This window comes from Bactrocera oleae, chromosome 5, assembly GCF_042242935.1.
Source record: "Bactrocera oleae isolate idBacOlea1 chromosome 5, idBacOlea1, whole genome shotgun sequence".
NCBI classification, from domain to species: domain Eukaryota; kingdom Metazoa; phylum Arthropoda; class Insecta; order Diptera; family Tephritidae; genus Bactrocera; species Bactrocera oleae.
Genome location: NC_091539.1, coordinates 55,264,169 through 55,282,891, shown reverse-complemented (window position 1 = coordinate 55,282,891; position 18,723 = coordinate 55,264,169). Strand labels below are relative to the sequence as shown.

The following is an 18,723-nucleotide window of genomic DNA, read 5'->3' as shown; positions in this document are numbered from 1 at the left end:
GGTGTAACCGACCATTTTATACTCTCGCAACTTGCAAGGATCAAAGCTCGGTAAATTACTTAAGGTGTTGGCAAAACTTTATATTAAAGGAAGTATTGATCCGATTCAACCCATTGTTGACACAAAAACATACTATTATCGAGAGTTACATTTATTTATTTTATTATACGAATTTGAACTATATATCTTACACATTGACCGATATTTTCGGTAAGAAGTCAACTATAGGCAGTACCTAGGGACTTGAACAGTTTTGGTTTGATTTAGACAATTTTCGGTCACAAAGTGGCACACTTTAAAGGCAATATTCATGCAGATCTCAATTTTACCGCGATACAATCATCGTTGCTTGATTTGCATGGTGGAAAATAAATAAATCAGATGATATTTAAAATGGTGTTATATGGGAAATAGGCGTGATTGTAATCCGATTTCGCCCATTTTCACACTAAAATATAGAAATATGAGAAGAATTTTATGTAACGAATTTGGTTTAAATCGGTTAAGCAGATCCCAAGATATGGGGTTTCACCTAAAAGTGGGCGGTGCCACGCAACATGTTGCAAGAGTATAAATATATTATACATTATATCTTTGAAGACTGAAAATATAAGAACCAATTTTATATATTTATGTTAATAACAAATAGATCGCATTTATGAAACTTGTGCTTGTAAGGAGTTTAAACGTCTTTTAGATGTTGCCCAGGTCTTTAGAAAGTGTTAAATAGCATCGCGATTCAATTCATTTCTGTTGGGTATTTAAAATGTGGGGGGTCACAATCTTGTGATTTCAGATTCTAGCTCTTACAGTAGATTAATTCGAATATAATGGATAAAGAATATCTTACACTTACTAAATATCTAGTTGGAAAGCGTACTTTATTTTGATCTTTTCAAAGACTACAGTTTGAGGTTAAGCTTTTTGCAACTGACCTTTAAAGTTAACTTGAGTATAAAAAGTCAGCTCTTGAAGCTTGTGTTATTCTTTAGCTCAATTCGGAACATTAAAGTTAGAATAACTATTTCCTACACAAAATCATTATGCAAATTGATCATCTCAAACAACCTACTATTATAAAGCTTAAAGTTCTAAGTTGTTATACTATTATTCATCATGATAAATTTGACTTATGTAATCTCAGGATTATACTGTTTCTTTTGATTAGCTATTTATATTCAATAAAAAAAGCCACATTCATATGCTAATCATATGCTGCTTTGCCCTTCCAAAACACGCCATGCAACATTATCCGTACAAACGAGAACGGTGACTATGCATCTAGTAAAATGGCTCTTCTGATTTTCTTTCACGCAACTGTCACTATTTGTTATCAATTTACAATCCGTATGAATATTAATGGAGGAGACAGTACCCGCTGTGTTGCTGCTACACTGAGCGGCTGGCAGAGCGTTGCAAGTGTAGATGTGTCCACATGCGGCATGTGCAGTTAGTTGCTTTTTTTTTAACTTATTTCTGCTTCGACATTCATATGCAACCATTTGGAGCTACGAATTTTTTCGAAAAATATACATGCATACATATATACGCGTATATGCATATATCTGTATGTCAATATGTCAAGTTCTTTGCAACAGTGCCAGTATAGTGCCCCAATTTTTACATACAACCATTAAATCGAAACGCATCGATCGCTCAACTAATGATTGGGGGAGGCTAATGCAGACGATTGGTTAATATGCATGTATATATGTATGTTTATATTTATTAAATTTATATTCATATATATATATATAATACGGTGGGTCAAAAAAAAATTTTTTACTCTGAAAAATAGATTTGCGGTTCTTAGACACCACTATGAAAATCGTAAACACTTAACTTAATCGAAAAACTATAAAAGAGCATTTAGTACATCAGTGAATTTTCTGGAAAACTATAAGTTTTTCGTTTTATAACGATTTTTTTTTTATTGAGTTATATAATTCACAAGAAAAAAAGTTCGTAAAAATAATCAAAAATTAACCGTTGATATTTTTTAAACCATTAGATTAGGCGAGACACCATTTCGCAGAACAGTTAATTTTTCTCAAAAACTATGAAACGAAATATTTTTTCAAATAGTTGGAAACAAGGTATGAAGTTTTCGTTCTGATAATAAGAAAAAGCTAGAATACTGTTAAACGGAGGACCTGCGCGTTACAATTAAGAGCAAACACTCCAAGTAAGTTTATCAGATCAGCAGATGTGTCTTATAACCTATTTTTCAGAGTACTAAGCGGACAAAAAATATTGCTATTTTTTGACCCACCCTAATACAATTTTTTTTAAATGATTTGTTTTTAGTTTTTTTGTTATATTTATATCCCGAACAGGATATATTTAGTTAGTGACGAAGTGTGTAAAACCCAGAAGGAAATGTCGGTGATCCTATAAAGTGTATATATAAATGATCAGCATGGCAAGCTGAGTCTATTTAGACATGTCCTTCCGTTCACATGTATATATGCAACCTAGTCCCTCCGATTTTTAGATATCGATATCAAATTTTGCACACGTTTTTTTCTCTGCAAGAAGCTGGTCAGTTGTCGGAATCCCCGATTTCGGACCACTATAGAAAAAAGCTGCCTTACAAACCGACAGATCAAAAACAAGTTCTTGTACGAAAACCTTTGTATTTGACAAGATATCTTCACGAAACTCTGCGCAGCTTATTGTCAAAGGCAAAACCATAATCTCTGAATTGTTCTAATTGGTTACAGTAATCATATAGCTGCCATATATACCGACTTTTATATACACCTGCGAAAGGTATTACACCTTCGGTGCAACCGAAATTAACGTGTTTTCTTGTTTTATTTTATTATTAATATTTTTTTGTCGTTGCATTTGTATTTGTAACAGCAAATTTTTTGCTGTTTTCCAACTTGCTGCGAATATTTGGCTTACTTCAATTAGTATAACGGTTTATGTGCAATAAATATGTTACAGATATAATGCAAGGTGAGCGAGCCAGACAGTTTTGGACTCGTTTCACAGTTATGATTTTAGTTTCAACACACGCCAACCCACAAACACACAAAAAGACATCTTCATGCATGCAAATTTCTAGTATCAGTTGCCACTTATGTACATATATGCTCTGCGTGTCGCTCCCATGTGTTCTGCCGCCTGGCAACCAGCCCCTGCCACTTTAATTTTTTTCCAACAATCTTCGCCCCCCCCTGCGATTGTGCAACGCGAAATGCGTGTCAACATGGTTATGGTCGTGGCACGTTAAGCAAAAAAGTGGTATCACTTGTTTGTTGTTGTTGCTGTTGTGCCTGCAACGAAAAGTGCAATTTGTTCGCAATGGGTGCTGGTGTTGTTTTTGTTTCCTTGTTTGGCGCAATTGCATAACCTGATTTAGTAGTTGTTATCACAAGACGCAAGCGAGCCATTTAGCCGGTTATGCATTGCGAACCAAGCGACACACGCACACACCACTCAACCAGGCGACTAATTCAACAGCCAATTGGTGCACAATGCAAAAGTGGTGCAAGTTGATTGCCGTCAAAAGTTGTTGCTAGCTAGTTGTTGCAGTGCGTTTGCTACTACACGCTTGTTGTTGTTCATGTCTTTGGTGTTGTTGTTGTTGTTCTTGTTGTCATATTACATTGGGTGTTGGTTGACCTGCATTTGCGGCAGCGACGTCGGCCGTGTCGGTCTAGTTTTTCCGGCAGCGTTGCAATCAGCGACAACTACATTACAACAATAATAACAACAGAAGCCAGAATATGTGTTACTACATAAAGCTCAGAAGATTACGGTGTTTTTGCGGCAGCACGTACAGGAAAGCGCACACGCCCTCCTCTATTACACGGAAGGTGCGTCGATTGTTATTATAATAATTAATATTCTATTTTACTGTTATCACTTGACCGTATAAGGCAAGCTCCAGAAAATATGTGTCATTTGTATGGTCACTGCAGGCGCTAAAAAATATATATATAACGGAAATTTTCTTTTCTTTGCTAATTTTACTTCGTATTATTTTGTCTCTGGGCCAGCACTAGTTCATTAAGGACCAGTATTAGTTTATTGAAAAACGTTTCGTATTAAAAGTGTTTGGAAATGCAAGAAAATGTGAGCTATACGACTTTATAGCTTCAATCTGGCAGAGCTGAGTCATTATAAGCACCAAACGCTATGAAACTTAGGATCACTATTGTACAAGCAGCATCTCATTTTCAATCGCCTATTATTTTGACCATAGTCAACCGTAAGTTGAGATCCACGACTAATTATTGCCACATGCCAATCGTCATGGAACACTTTGATGTGTGAAATTGTACTTATTGTTGAACTTGAAGTAATTAATTGGTTATGAGTAGACTTCACTTCCTCTGTAAGCATTTTACGGTTTATATTGCACTCACCCACTCTGAGCTGCTCCACTATAGCCGAACACTTATTCGGGCCTGTATTGTCAACAATTGAAACGTCTGAAGGAAACAATCGCCAAGAAGTGGTCAGCTTTGGCCAAAAGAAGAACAATTATGTTTTATCCAGGGCAACTCTAAATCAAAAACATAGATAGTGAAGGTCCGGGAGTTTGATTGGGAAGTTCTTATGTATCCTTTTTACAGGATGGGCCTGGCATCATCTGATCACTACCTGTCTATGGCCAATGATTTTGATGGATTCATCTCCAGAAAAGCATGAGAAAATCGACTGTCCCAGTTTTTTGCCAATAAGGACGAGGTTTTCTATGAGAGTGCCGTTAAAAAGTTACCTTTAAATGGCAACAAGTTATCAAATTAAAGAGTGTTTATTCATCTAAGTCAGTTCATTTTTACAGTGCTAAATGAAACTTTCAATTTAGTGCAAGAGTAATTGGTTTACTAGAGCTTATATGAATAAATGTGTGAATACTCGTGGGAAGTTCCATATATGCAAAACTAAGGTTTAAAGTTTGGGAAAGAATTTCTAGAAAACGGAGTTGAAAATTTTCTCATAGTTAGGCTCTCGTCATTAGTTTTTACTAAAAAATAGGATTGCAAGCATTCTGGATACTTAGCGTTAAAATTGTGACTGATTTATAATGAACATTTCCAAAAAAAAATCTATGGTTTTTACTCCAGTAATGTTAGGGTGATATTTTTCTTATATAACTTGACTCAACAAGAGATTACTTTCGGAACGAAATCTCAGATCTTGTACAATATCAAATATTTTACAAAAATTCTTTGAGAGCTCTATCCTTCAAACTCGGAGACTCGTTTTTAAATCTGAGCAAGAATTGAGAATTGAGCATTAAGCGTGTGTGATTCAGATCTTCATAGCTTCAAACATACGGTGTGATTGTATATTCGATTCAGATGACTATCTAGAAGTACAGAGCTTTTGATTCCCCTTACTTCGATCAACTTCATATTATAAATTATATTGTGGAGTTTTTAGTATTTTTCTCCGTAAAAACATCTTTGGACGTGCACTGTGTTTATCGCTTCGGCGCGCGTATCGCAGCTATGGAGGAAACTCAAATCAAGCCACTTTTTGGTAACAGCAGCATTTTTGCTCATCAATAAGAAATGCTTTCTTAATTTACGGAAAACTTTTTATCCCGATTTCGGGTATAACTAACTAAAATAATTGGAGGTGGCCTCCGATGAAATGTATACTAAATTTTCAACTCGTCTTGTAGTTGCATATTTTCTACAAACACGACCTAATACTAGAAGAGTTTCTGAAGAAAAAAAATAAATCATAAGAGTTTCCAAAAACAAAAAAAATTCAACAAACAAGACCTCAAACAATCAATAATATGACAAGTCACTAATCAAAGTAACTAATTTCGCATAATTCTAACAAAAAGGTGTTGCCACTTTAGTATATATAAATATATGTGTGTGTGTGTGTTTGCCCACCGGCAATTTCACACTGTCGCCATATGCAGCGAAAAAATGTAAATGATCAATGCAAAAAGACTTAAGCAACAAACTCGCTCAACCTGTCCGCGTTCACATGCCACAACATGAGTCGCTGTCGAATGCAGCCTATATTTATTTATGGTGTGTTGCAAGTGCACAATTAATGCCAAAATAACTATTTCCTCTGCGAAAGTATGTAAAGCCAATTGTTAATGACGATTGCTTTGTTTTTGTGTTTTTATTTCAGCCACCATATGCTACAATGCCTTTGCCGCTTGACACAAAATCGCATTTTGACAGCGTTGCAACTGCTTGCCACTGTGCCATTGGTTTTTAGGCGCACAACTTTTCGGTTTACTCTTTTTCTCATATGTCACATATTAAAATTGCGAGTTTATTTGCAAAATACCGTTAACGCTGTTATATGCGAGCTCGATTTGTCAAAATTGTTGCTTGCAACTTACTAGCGCAAACATATAAATACATATATATATATACATGTGCGCGTATGCGGTCGCCGACGTTGCAATTGTTGGGCGGCATGTAACCAGCAGCGCTGTTTGTTATTATTGCTTTTATTACCTTTTATTTGACTTAGTCGTTCGGTGAATTTTTTGACGATTTGGTTGCGAGAAAAACTGGAAAAATTAAAAATATACCACACTTTTTTGCAAAAAGAATTGCGTTAAGAAAAAAATCAAACTAAAACCGTCTATAATTTTTCAAATCTATCAAGCTCATGAACATTCATAGCATTTACTCGCTTACTTTCGTATATAAATTTTTTATAACCCTATCTGAGCTTTTTTTTATTTTTTGGTTACTTGAGCGCAGATTCAGATAATTACTATTTTGGCGCTTGAAGTTTCCAAATCATAATAAAATATTTGAAATTTTCAGTTAATAGTGATATCATAGTTGGCTATGCTTGATATTATGTTTGCAGTTGTATGAAGTATTTTTATCAAATTACAACGATTGCAAAACAAAGTATCATAAAAAACCAAATTCCAATTATTAATAAAATATTTTATGGAAATATTTTCTTAAAGCTAGAAAATTTTAAAACTTTTGTTTCGAAATGCAAAGCTTTACAGTCAGAGAGATCATAGATGTAAAGATAAGTTTTAAGAGAGATAGTTAGCTAATATTAACAAAAGTCTTGGATACAACTGCAGCGTGGCAATAATTTTGAGCTTTGCACAAGTTTTCTCGAAAGGCCTTTCGATAATATTTCAACATTTATTATTGGAAAGAAATTAAAATAATAAGCTCATACCAGTTCAAAACCCAAATAACAATTACAAGAAGAGCAATCACAATCAGCATATCAGTTTCTTAACAGTTACTCATACAAACCCTCTCTATTGGCAAAAAACTGGAACAGACCTTCTTACAAGCTACTTTTGAGATAATTGTTTCACCACCAAAATCATTCGTCATAGACAAGAAGAAGTAGTTACACTTGGCGTCAAGTTTGAACTATAAGGTGGATGCATTAGGATCACCCAACCTAGCACGCGGAGATTCTGTCATGTCACTATTAACGTGTAATTGCTGACAGCGCAGGTCCGAATTAAGTTAGGACGGCAGCTTATAGTAAAATATTCCCAGGCAATCCCACCAAACTCATACCAAAACTTTTCTCATCCTCAACCCCGGTCAGCCGCCTAAGGAGTTTTTTGAGTACATATATTTCTAAGGTCATATGGTGTAACCCTTTTATGACATAAGATACAGATTACTAAGACCATCCATCAGAAAATAATGGATATCTTCTTTATCTTAGTTATATGGAAGCTACACCAAAGCTAAACCACAATAAGAATTATGGTCAAGAAAAAAATACCACACATATTGACCGATATAAACGGAACAGTCAACCGGATGATCGAAAACGACTTACATATGTTGGGTTATTGGAGCTAGTGAATAGTGTGGACAAATTAATTTATTTTTGGCTTTTATAAAAATTTACTTATGCAAATATTTTTACCCAATATTTTAACATAACTCACACAATTGTCAATATATTCAATATGCTAAAATAACAATAATTTTTGTATAGTTCATGAATGCTGGAGTAAACCAACGTCCGATTTCAACAATTTTTTGCCTAAACTACGTTATGTCCAAGATATTAAGTTCATTTAATTGTGTGAAAATATATTTCATATGAATCGCAATATTCGGTATAAGGTCAACCTGAAGTTCTACATTCATTATATTAGCTTTAAAAGAGTATTAAAAACGTATAAAACATACATTATTATCAAAAAAAATAACTTCTAAATTTCTTTAAAATATTTCACAGATTTACCCATTATTTCGGTATAAAGTCAGCATTAGTTCCTAAGTTCCTCATATTGGATATTAGGGAGCTTAAAAGGTTAAATAACCGATTTTAGATTCGAGTTATTACACCTTGTAGGCACTAGGTAAGGAATCCAATGGAATTTAAAATGGTGTCGTATGGGTAGTTGCAGTCCGATTTCTTTCAATTTACTGCAATTCATGATATGAGTCAACATTTCTATTGTAGTGATATACCATCAGATCAAATTTGACCACATAATCTCATATATCCATATATATTTGTATATATTAGGTACAGGTGTTATAAAGATCCCTTATGAACCTAAAATTATTCTATGTGCAACATTTTGCAATACTATAATTATAATTGTTGCAAATTTCCAACCAATATTTATCTCTTCCATAGGCTTCTAAATTTCAATCGCTCTAAATTTCAAACCAAACATACTAACGCAATCAGCAATAGTTTGTTCGGCGCTAAAATAGTCACAAAATCTACATATCCAACTAAACAACTAACAAAAAGCTGGCGAATGGCTCTAAAGCGTCTCGGCGTTAACTGTGAAAACGATTTCAGCGTCACTTGCGAATTATTGGATTAAACCACTTAGCACAATTTCCAGCAAACGTAATTAATATTGTTACTAAACTATTAAGCTGAAAGAGTTGAAACTAAAGAAAGCATTTGTGGCAAAGAAAAATTGTAAAACAAAATTACCAAAGAAGCAATATAAATAAATTAAGACAGACGAATTTGCGGTTGAATTGCCTGCGAAATTGGCGCAGTGTGTAAAGAGAAAAAGTCGAGTGGCAAGAAAAAAAAAAGCCAAATAAACAAATTGTGGCAAGTAGTAGATAAAAATAGACGAAGCCGCAAGCAAAGAAAATACACACGCTGCAGCCCAGCTGAAGCACAGAGCTTAAGAAATGTTTAAAGCAGGTGAAATAGCGAGCTGAGAGCAACGCCAAGCCACGAGCAATGAAAAATGAGCGTTGCAAACGAAATTGAGATGAAAAGTGGTGGCAACATGTTTGTTCGTATCAAAGAGAGCGCGAGAGAGTGAGAGTAAGCAGGCACGCGGTTTGAACCAAGTTCGACGTTACAAACCAAGTTTACCGTAAGGCCTCAGCCAACACATGGCTGAACGCCAAGCTCCACACACGCTACACGCTAAGCGCAACTAGTACGTATGTGTCCAACAACTTTCAGTTGACTTTTACCACCTGAACGTGTCGGTTGGCTGCAACGCTTAAGCGCGACTTTGACCGCCGTTTACCGTTTGAACGTTTCCGTTTCGATTTGTCTCCATTCCTGCCTTCCTGTGGACATATACAGTACGTTGGTGGTGTCTTACACAGTATGCTTTAAAAGCTGTTGCGTCAGTTCGCTCTTTCAAGCGACTCCAAAGCTTCGGCAATCGAACAAATAATACAACCCGAGGTTGTAACCAATTTGGTTGAACGAAAGTTACAAAAAGTTGAAGTTAACGCGTTGTATGCGCTACAACCGTGACTTCAGTCGAGCGAGGCAAATGAACGGGTGCGCATGCGCAGACGCAATTGAAAAATTTACAACAGAAAAACATAAAAAAGAAACTAGCGTGTGAAAATTGAAACGAAAGCATGCTGGAATTATAAAAGTGTAATAAATGCTGTAAAAATATATTTTGTGAATCGAATGAAACAAAACAAATATTTAAAAAAAAAATTATATAAACAAAAAAAAAGTTTTTAAATAAAAAATTACCAAAAAAAGTTTCAAAAGAAAGAAGTATTCGAAAAAAATTTTCCGCATATGCAAAAATTTTAAATTTCAAAACTCCTTTAACTCTTGAACCCAAAATAATTAAAAAAATTTGCAAAAATATAAAAACGGCGCAAGAATGGAAAAAAACAATGAAAAAATTACCGTAATTTTTCATTAACACTATACGCCTGAAGCCATTGTAAAACTGGAATAATTTATATTTTCAAAACTCATTCAACTTTTGAACCAAAAAAAAATATTTTTCAAAAATATAAAAACAGTGCACATATGTTTATAAATATACAGAATCCAATAATAAACTAAATACGAGTTATAAAAATTCGCAACAAAATGCCGCAACTGTAAAGAAAGTTGGAGCAAACACTGGAACATGACAGAAAGCGCAAAAGCAACAACGCAAAATATGAAACATCAAAAATAACACTGAAATTGCTCGTCACAGATTTTTTCGTAGTTGTTGCTAGTGCTGCTGCAACAGTTGTTGGTGTTTTCAGTGTTACCGCTTTTTTTGCCGCTTTTGCTGCCGCCGCATGTAACGGTGACATACTTACCACTACGAGTTTTGCAGCCGCCAACTTCACCTGTTTGCTTGCGAACGCGGACGACGTAGCAGACACAGAAAAATTACAACAAAAAATATTAAATTATAGAATTGCAGAATATACGTAGTGTGTGCGAAAAAAGAACAGAAAAGATATTTGAAAGAAAAAATAACAACAGCAATAATAAAGAGTTCATTCAAGAAACAGTTGGCGCAGAATTTGCGGTCGCGCGCTGCGACAGTCTGGTGCAAAGAACAAGAACAAGTAAAAAATAAAATACAATAATAAAGACTATATGTGTACATGCTTTTATATAACAAACTTCAAAACTGATTTACTTATATGTACAAACATTTTTTATGCGCGCAAAAAGAATTTTTCACACGCATATTTAAAACGTGTCTCATGTAGTTAATTCTTCGGTGGATTATATTATTATATAGTATTATTTTATTAATTTTGGTTTTTTTATTTTAATTATTGTATTTTTTAGTGTTTCAAAGATCTTAAAAGTGAACTACAAACTTTTAGTGAAACTTTTGTAAATTATTTTTTCAAGGTTTAAAATTGTAAAAATTTAAAAAGATATATATATTTTTTATAAAATTATTTCAACGTTATCAGTGTTACGCTATTAAGCAACAAGAACAACAGCTAAGCTGCAATGCCACACATACGTACACAGCTGATCCTCGTGATCATCAGCCTTTTAGGCTATCACGCACGCATCGATGCACAAAATACAGGTGAGTGTTTTTTTAGAGAATATGGACTAAAACATGTTCAGAAGAATAAGTTATAGTAACATTATTATTTATTTATTTTATTGCTTATAAAATTAGCACATGGTACAAATTACCTGAAATTATCAAATTTATATATTAAAATAATTACCTAATATATATGTATATGATTGTCTCATTCCAAAATCTTTTATATACCAAAAACTGAAAAAATTCATTTAATGTTCCTTTCGACCAAATAACTATCAATATTTAAAAAGAGAAGAAAAACTGAAATGAAAAATATCTTTCAGATTAAAAAAAAATGTTCACCTTAATTTCTTACAACCCTTTTGAATTTCGTTTGCAGCTGAAATTTATTGCACAATTCACCCATGAACGAATAAACTCAGTTTAGTGCCTTGAATGGCGCTAATTTATTACAAAAAGTTGTAAAATAAAAAGAGAAAACAGTAATATTAAAAAAATATTTTTATTAAAAAAATAATATTAAAAAAATATAAATATATTTTTAATATATATAATATATTATATAAATATATATATAATATAAATATATTTTTAATTTTTTTAATATTCACCGCGAACTTATAAAAACATACTTCAATATCCTTTTTTTAAATAAAAAATAAATTAAAACGGCATGAGAATCCAAAAAATTGAAGCAAAATATGTTTTAAAAACATTGCTCCAAAATTCATACTTTAATAAAAGATATTGAAATTAATAACGATTATAAAACTATTGAATTATACTTTTTTTCCTAAGTGTTTTTCGATTCCACTTTGAAAAGCTACCAGTAAAAAAGCAAATACATTTTGAAAGCCTCCAGATTTGCCTACTTTTACACTAAAAAATTTGGATTAAAATTAGGTTTTCAGTTTTTAATTCTGATTTCGGTACAATAAACCGTTTGAATGTGTAAGTTTACCGAGCACTACTCTAATATTGAAGATGATGACTCTGTGCGAACTGTAGTTTAGAAGGGTAGTTGTGCGAAGTACACAAGCACGAGAAAATATCAGTTGAAAAACAATTTTTTTTTTTAATTTTTGAGTCCAGTATTCGGGATTACAAGTATACATTTTAAAATTAAATTTAATAAAAAATTTTGAGATTAAAAAATATCATATTTTGGGATTAAATTTATTATTTCTAATGCGTTATTTGTAACCTTTGACCTTATGGAATTGAAACCTCATTTCCAAATAAAAATTCTAACAACTCCGTACAGATGCTTAAATTTTATTTTTGGAAAATATTTGCCTTTTTGGAACATATTCCGACTTTTTGGCTGGCTTTTTGTCTGAAGCTTTTAATTTCAAAGGAAGCCTTTTAATTGTTAAAGAAAAGGAAAAACTAAATTGTATGTTCTAACGAATCATCAAATATTAAAGAGACTAATAGTTACTGAACAAATATATGATAAAAATCTTTATGAAAACGCAAACGGTTTAGTTTATTTGTTATATCAGCTCAAAACTGAAATGAAAGTGCATTTCTTTAAAGTTTTTGTATTCCCGAAAAATCACATATGATAAATATTTTTTTCTTTTCTAATAAAATACTTTAAAATAAATTGTAAATCTCTTTTTGAATGTACATTTTGTTGTATAGTATTGCTTTTTACAATATTTTAACTATCTGTACCTGAAAATCTTACGTTTTGCAAAACTCTGAACACCCATAATTTTTGTCCATGTATTGTAGTTTCTTTTAAGACAAGATTATCAATTGTTAAACACTTAACGCTAAAGCTCATTTCATATATATGTATGTATATGTATATTTCACTCAAAAAGAAGAACGGCAGTTTAGATTTTATAATGAGCAGATCAGTTTGAAACTATTTCAAAATATTTGTTGGCTTCTCTCACACAAAACACAGTCTATTCTATTTTGTTAACAAATAAAAAGAAAAAAAATCGTTCGTCCTTCAATTGCGAATTAATGTTTAAGTAGCAACTTTTGGGAATATTTACAAAATATTAATGTTTTAATTCGATATGAAAAAATAAAATATGAAAGTAAAATCTGGTGATTTATGGTGGTTAGAATTGTCAACTTAGAAAGCGAAAGCTTCAATAAAAATATTAAAATTAATTTATATTAGGTTAATAATGTATTTGTTGTAATTAGAAATTTCTAATTATAACCATGAACGAATTAGCTTTTTTTATTTAAACAGCTTCAGATAAGTGGGTAGGCATAGATAAGTAATGATAGAAAGTTTTTGTAATTAATTAAAAAGCAATATTAAATAAAAGTGTCATTACAGAAGTAACATTTACTATAATTATAACTGTTGTTTATCTAAAAATAATTTTAAAATAAATTTTGCAAATTTAAGATATTAGTGAAATAACTCTAAATAAATTTTAAATATTTACGCATTTTTATTAAATTAATTTATTCCTGAAGACTTATTTCTAAATTAAATTATTATATTAAAATTTAAAAAATAATAGTTTTTGATAAAAAAAAATTTTGTTGAAAATATGAAAATATTTAGATTCCTCAAATAAAATCAGCGTGGCATTAAAAAGACAATTGAATTCACATTTTGATAACAAAAAAAAAATTCTGTGCTCCCAAACCTCTTCTTCGTTTTCTAAAAAATAATTTTCAAACCTCTAATCCCAAATACTGGTTTGAAAAACTTAAAATAAATCTTTAATACTTAAAAGCGTATTGAAAAATAAAAATGAAATGTTTAGTACCGGCTTAAAAACTGGAACAAATTTGAACTAAACATGCAAAAACATCAGAAAATTGTGTTTTTGAGTTTTAAAATATTTGACGCTTTTTTACTCCGTGTTTAATAGTTTTGGTTATCTTTGAAAAAAGGAAGCTTATTTTTATTTAAATTTCAACTAGATCAACACTTCTTGTCCTATTTACACTTAATTAATTTTATTTACAGTATTTCAGTTTCAATTAGATATTTTTGATCTATTCAGTTTTAGATTTGAAACATATTTGGTTTCTTTGTCACTCCAATTTTAGAAGTAAAAAAAATATTTAAATATTTCAATTCTGATTTTTCAATGAAAACCAAATTTTTTATTCAAAATTTGTGAATTAGAAAATTTCCAACCCTTACGCCAACCAAAATTCAGAGGAAAATTCTATTACTCGATTTTTTCAAAATTCAAAATTCTGGACGAAAATGAGGGGAAAACCAAAACATAAAACAACAAAGAACTCGCACTGCTGCCACTTGTTGCGCAGAAAACGACACCTGCAGCACCACATAACAGTATAGAACTGCACACTCCATAAACACTTGCACCACGTGACTCATATATATTATATATATATAGACTTATTATGTTATTTTTGCTGCTTAAACGGCGCTGAGGCGCATACTTTCAGTTCCGTGATTCTTAAATAGCCAGCCAGTAGACTGCAGCAGGGCAACAACAAGTAAGCGGCACGATTGTTGCACACCCTAGACATTGCACGATGCACTCAAGCAAAGCAGCAACAACAGCATGCAAAAGCAACATCAACAAAAGTGCAGTCAATGCGGTGGAGTGCAGCGCACGATGGGTGACTGTATCCGATTTCCACAGCGCAACACTTCCCGACCAGGCGGCCGACGACCATGAAGGTGCCGCATTTGAAATGAAAAACGCAAAAAGCGATGAATGGGTGCCATAGCTGGCTGTAGTAATTGTTGTTGGCGGGCTGTTGCACTCGCTTAACAAAGTGCAAATGTGCAGCAATATTGTTTATTATTATTGCACATACTTATGTATGTGAATGTGTGTGTGCGTGTTTTAGCTGCGACTGCTGCAATTGTCAGCACACACACACACACATTATTTTGACTCCCAGCGCATCAAACGAGCAGATAGCAATGCACCAATATTCATCAGTTTGGTGGCAATGTGCGCGCCTTGAACTTGAATTGCCACGCCGAGCGCCAACAACAAAAACATAGAGCGGTGTTGTGCTTTGTCATGCTGCAACAGCTCTGCAGTTGGCGCTCGGCAGCGGCACTCCTTTAGCTTTGCTGCCAACCACCGGTTGTCCATTGATATATTACAGTCAACTGCTGCGATGCTGCCATATTGAATTACTTCTGTTCACAAGTTTCGCTATAGATTTTTCTTTTCATTAATTTATTTTTAATTTTTTTCATGATTTTTATTTATTTTTTTATTTTTTACTTCTTGTTTTCCATTTGCAAGTAAGTCGTGTCTTCGAGATTCAATATTATGCTTGAGTAAAAACGAAATTAATTATCACAGAAATTTATTGGTGGCAAATTCATAGCAACAGCTGTCAGCAGCTCAAGTTTATGGTCAAAGTCATTGCTGGGCGTGTTCGGAAATTAATTCCGTTTTTATAAAGGGTTTTAATTCTTGTATACAAGTATTATAAATGAAAAGAGGTTTAATCTAATTAGTCGATATGTTTGATAAACCTGAAATTAATACTCATCTAAGTATATAATGCTGTCTTGCCGAATTGTTTGTCCGGGGTAAACTCCTTAACTACAGAACCAATTTTAGTCAAATTTACCACACTGTATCCATTTGGATTCAACTTAAAAGATAGGATAGTTTATAACTCGATTATGTAAAAAGTCAAAAAAGTTCATAAACAAAAAAAAAACCATATTTCTATTAAATATTTTCAGGAAAATTCGTTAACCGTCAAATTCGGTAATTTTTCCATTTCTTGGTATAATTTTTACACCAAAAGTTCATCCCAATAATAGTTCTAGGAGATCTGCAGAGTTCCTTTATATGACACTCCAAATATTATATATTTAAATTAGTAGCTTAGAAAACTGTTACTCTAGTTTAAAAGATCAAAATTCGAAGGTTTTTAGCACTTGATAAAAAAAAAGAAATAATATTTTAAGCTTCCATTATTTTATTCATATTTCATTTAAAGTAAATTTCAAGAAGAAGAGGGTGGTAAAAAAAGTCCGTGTTCTCGTCGTCACGATTTCTACCCTTGTGTCATCTGACAAATAAAACAATTACGAATTTTTGATTATACAAATGTCATTATCGTATGAACCAACAAAGGTTAACAATTTTTTTTTCAGAAATTGACAGATACTCCAAAATAATGATCGATATTTTAATTAATTTTTTAACTTTTCCGAATCTCGTAAAAATATTAGAAATGAGATAGTCTTTTCTTGTTGAATAATTCGACTGATTAGAACCTGACATATTGAGCCGACCGTGTTGAGAAAAGTAGTTTCAGAAAAACGTGTCTAAAGTTTTAATTTAAACTCAACCTGGTCTATAATTTTAAAAATAATTTGTAGTTTAAAAAATATAGGAAAATATTTTTGAACATCGAAACTGTCGAAAAATTAAAAAAAAATTAACAATTTTATTTTCTAAATTTTCTAATTACAAAATAAAAAGAAATTAAATATTACTTTTACTAAATTTTTACCAATTTGTATATCTTTCTACTTTCTTTAATTACTAATCATTCCCATTCAGATTTTTAATACAAAAAGTCTCACAAATTCAAATAATAATCCAATAATTCAGTAATCCATAACTACCTTAAAACTAAATAAAAATCAAAAATATACCCCTTTAATACACTAACTGCACTTGCTGACATTCTTCTCTACTCTTCCATCTCTTCTATGCTTTATTATTCTACAAGTGGCATTCTTTAGAATCAAAGCTCGAACATTAAATTCCAATCAGTGCATAGTCAATTGAATGCCGAACGTCGTGGCGATTTTACGAGATTTTTATGCAAATGGGCAATGAAAGAATTTCGAGAATTAACAAAGCAGTCACAGACAATAGAAATATAATGTGTAAATAATACAAAGTTGATATGAATTTATTGGAAGGTGCATGACCAAGGAAGTTTTTATTGTGATAATAATAAATATACGTATGCATCGTAGTACTTGTATATAGCTCAAGGTAAATAAATAATCTACTTAATGGGATCTATTGAAAGAACGGTGCTTGTGTTGCATAGGAAATGCATTCAGTAGTTTTGAGTAAAAGCAAAGGAAAAGCATAGAATTTGTTAATTTTGATATTATTTTTGTGTGTGTATGCTTTGTTAAAGTAATGTGCAGTGAAGAACAAACGACGTCATCGAATTGTAATTACGCCAGTAACGGTTTATATTAGAGGCAAAGATATTTAAATATGTTTTAGTGTTTGATAGGAAACGTCAATTTATTACGGCAAATTAAAAAGTTTATTTTTGATTATTCCGTTACAAACTCAAAAAGTTTAAAAAAAGTTGAAGTCAAAAAATTTTGATTAAAATATTATTATTAATTTATATCATTATCAATATAAAATTTTCTTAGGCGTGAATAGTAAACCAAAACTTTCTACCAAATTTATATTAACTATTTTTCAGATAAAAAATTAATTTAAAAGATACCTTTAAAGTTTTTTTTTAATTAAAATAAAATATTTTAAAAATATATTTTTTTAAATTTATTTCTTTGAAAATTGTTATTTAATTAAATAAATCAGTTTTATTTTTATTTTAATATATTTATCAGTTGGCAATTGGTTTAGAGATGATTTGAATCATTTTTTTATAAATTTAATAATTATTAACTGAACGAAGTGGCAGCACTGTCTTATATCATAACTTAACTTTTTGAAGAACCCTGTTGCTAAAGGCCCAATCTTCATTTAAAATTTGCAAATTTTTATTTATTTTAAACAAAATTTGTTTCGAATGTAATCGGGTACTCTATAAAATATATTAAGTAATACTTGTGGAATTTTGTTTTTTTTTCTAAATTTTCAATTGATCCACACATTTAAATTTGGTTTTTAATTTCATAATATTTTTGCATTTCTTTAATCAATTTAACCGTTTTCTAAAAAAACATCAACAAGGTGGCAACTCATTATTAATTAATGCAATATTTTAATTTACTGCTTTCACCCATTTGTTGCAATTTTTTAATAAATTTAACCACTTTGTAATAATGAAATAATTATTAAAGTGGCAACCCACTTCCAACTCATACTTTATTAATTTCAACTTCAAACAAACTAAGTGCGCGAAATTTTATACTTATTAAATTTATATTCAATAAAACTATATAGGTATATTAATGGTTGGCAACTCTACCAAATCACGTTTTTAGTGATAAAGCAAGATAACGGCTATTAATAAGTAACAGCAAATTGAAAAATAAAAGTAATTTTCACATCGTAACTCCCAGTTACAACAAATTTAGTTGCACTCTTTACCTTTTTACTTTTACTTTCCAAATATTATTTTCTTCATAATTATATATTTTCTCTCTGATGAATCGCCGCCTTCCCTTCGGTCACTCTACGCTGCGATTTACCTTTGTACTTTCTCATTTACTTTTATACTTCTGATTTACAAAAATTTTTTTTTGTTCGAGTGCCACCACTGATTTTTGACTATGATTAAGTATCGAAGTTAGACACGCTGTCTGTAGGGTTAAACGCAAGCAGAGGCCTAAGGTAATTAAG

General features: G+C 31.6%; 1 protein-coding gene across 2 annotated transcripts in view; it reads left to right on the top strand.

Annotated features, from left to right (window-relative positions):
• Positions 1–9,412: 9,412 nt before the first annotated feature.
• Positions 9,413–18,723, top strand: part of LOC106615707 (uncharacterized) — a 78,748-nt gene continuing 69,437 nt past the window's right edge. For both annotated transcript variants that reach the window (XR_011396404.1, XM_070109660.1), the window contains exons 1-2: positions 9,413–9,831; positions 10,993–11,245. Coding sequence is in view for 1 of the 2 variants with exons in the window: in XM_070109660.1 (XP_069965761.1) it covers positions 11,164–11,245 (82 nt within the window). In the remaining variant the exon portion in view is untranslated. The remainder of the gene's footprint in view (positions 9,832–10,992; positions 11,246–18,723) is intronic.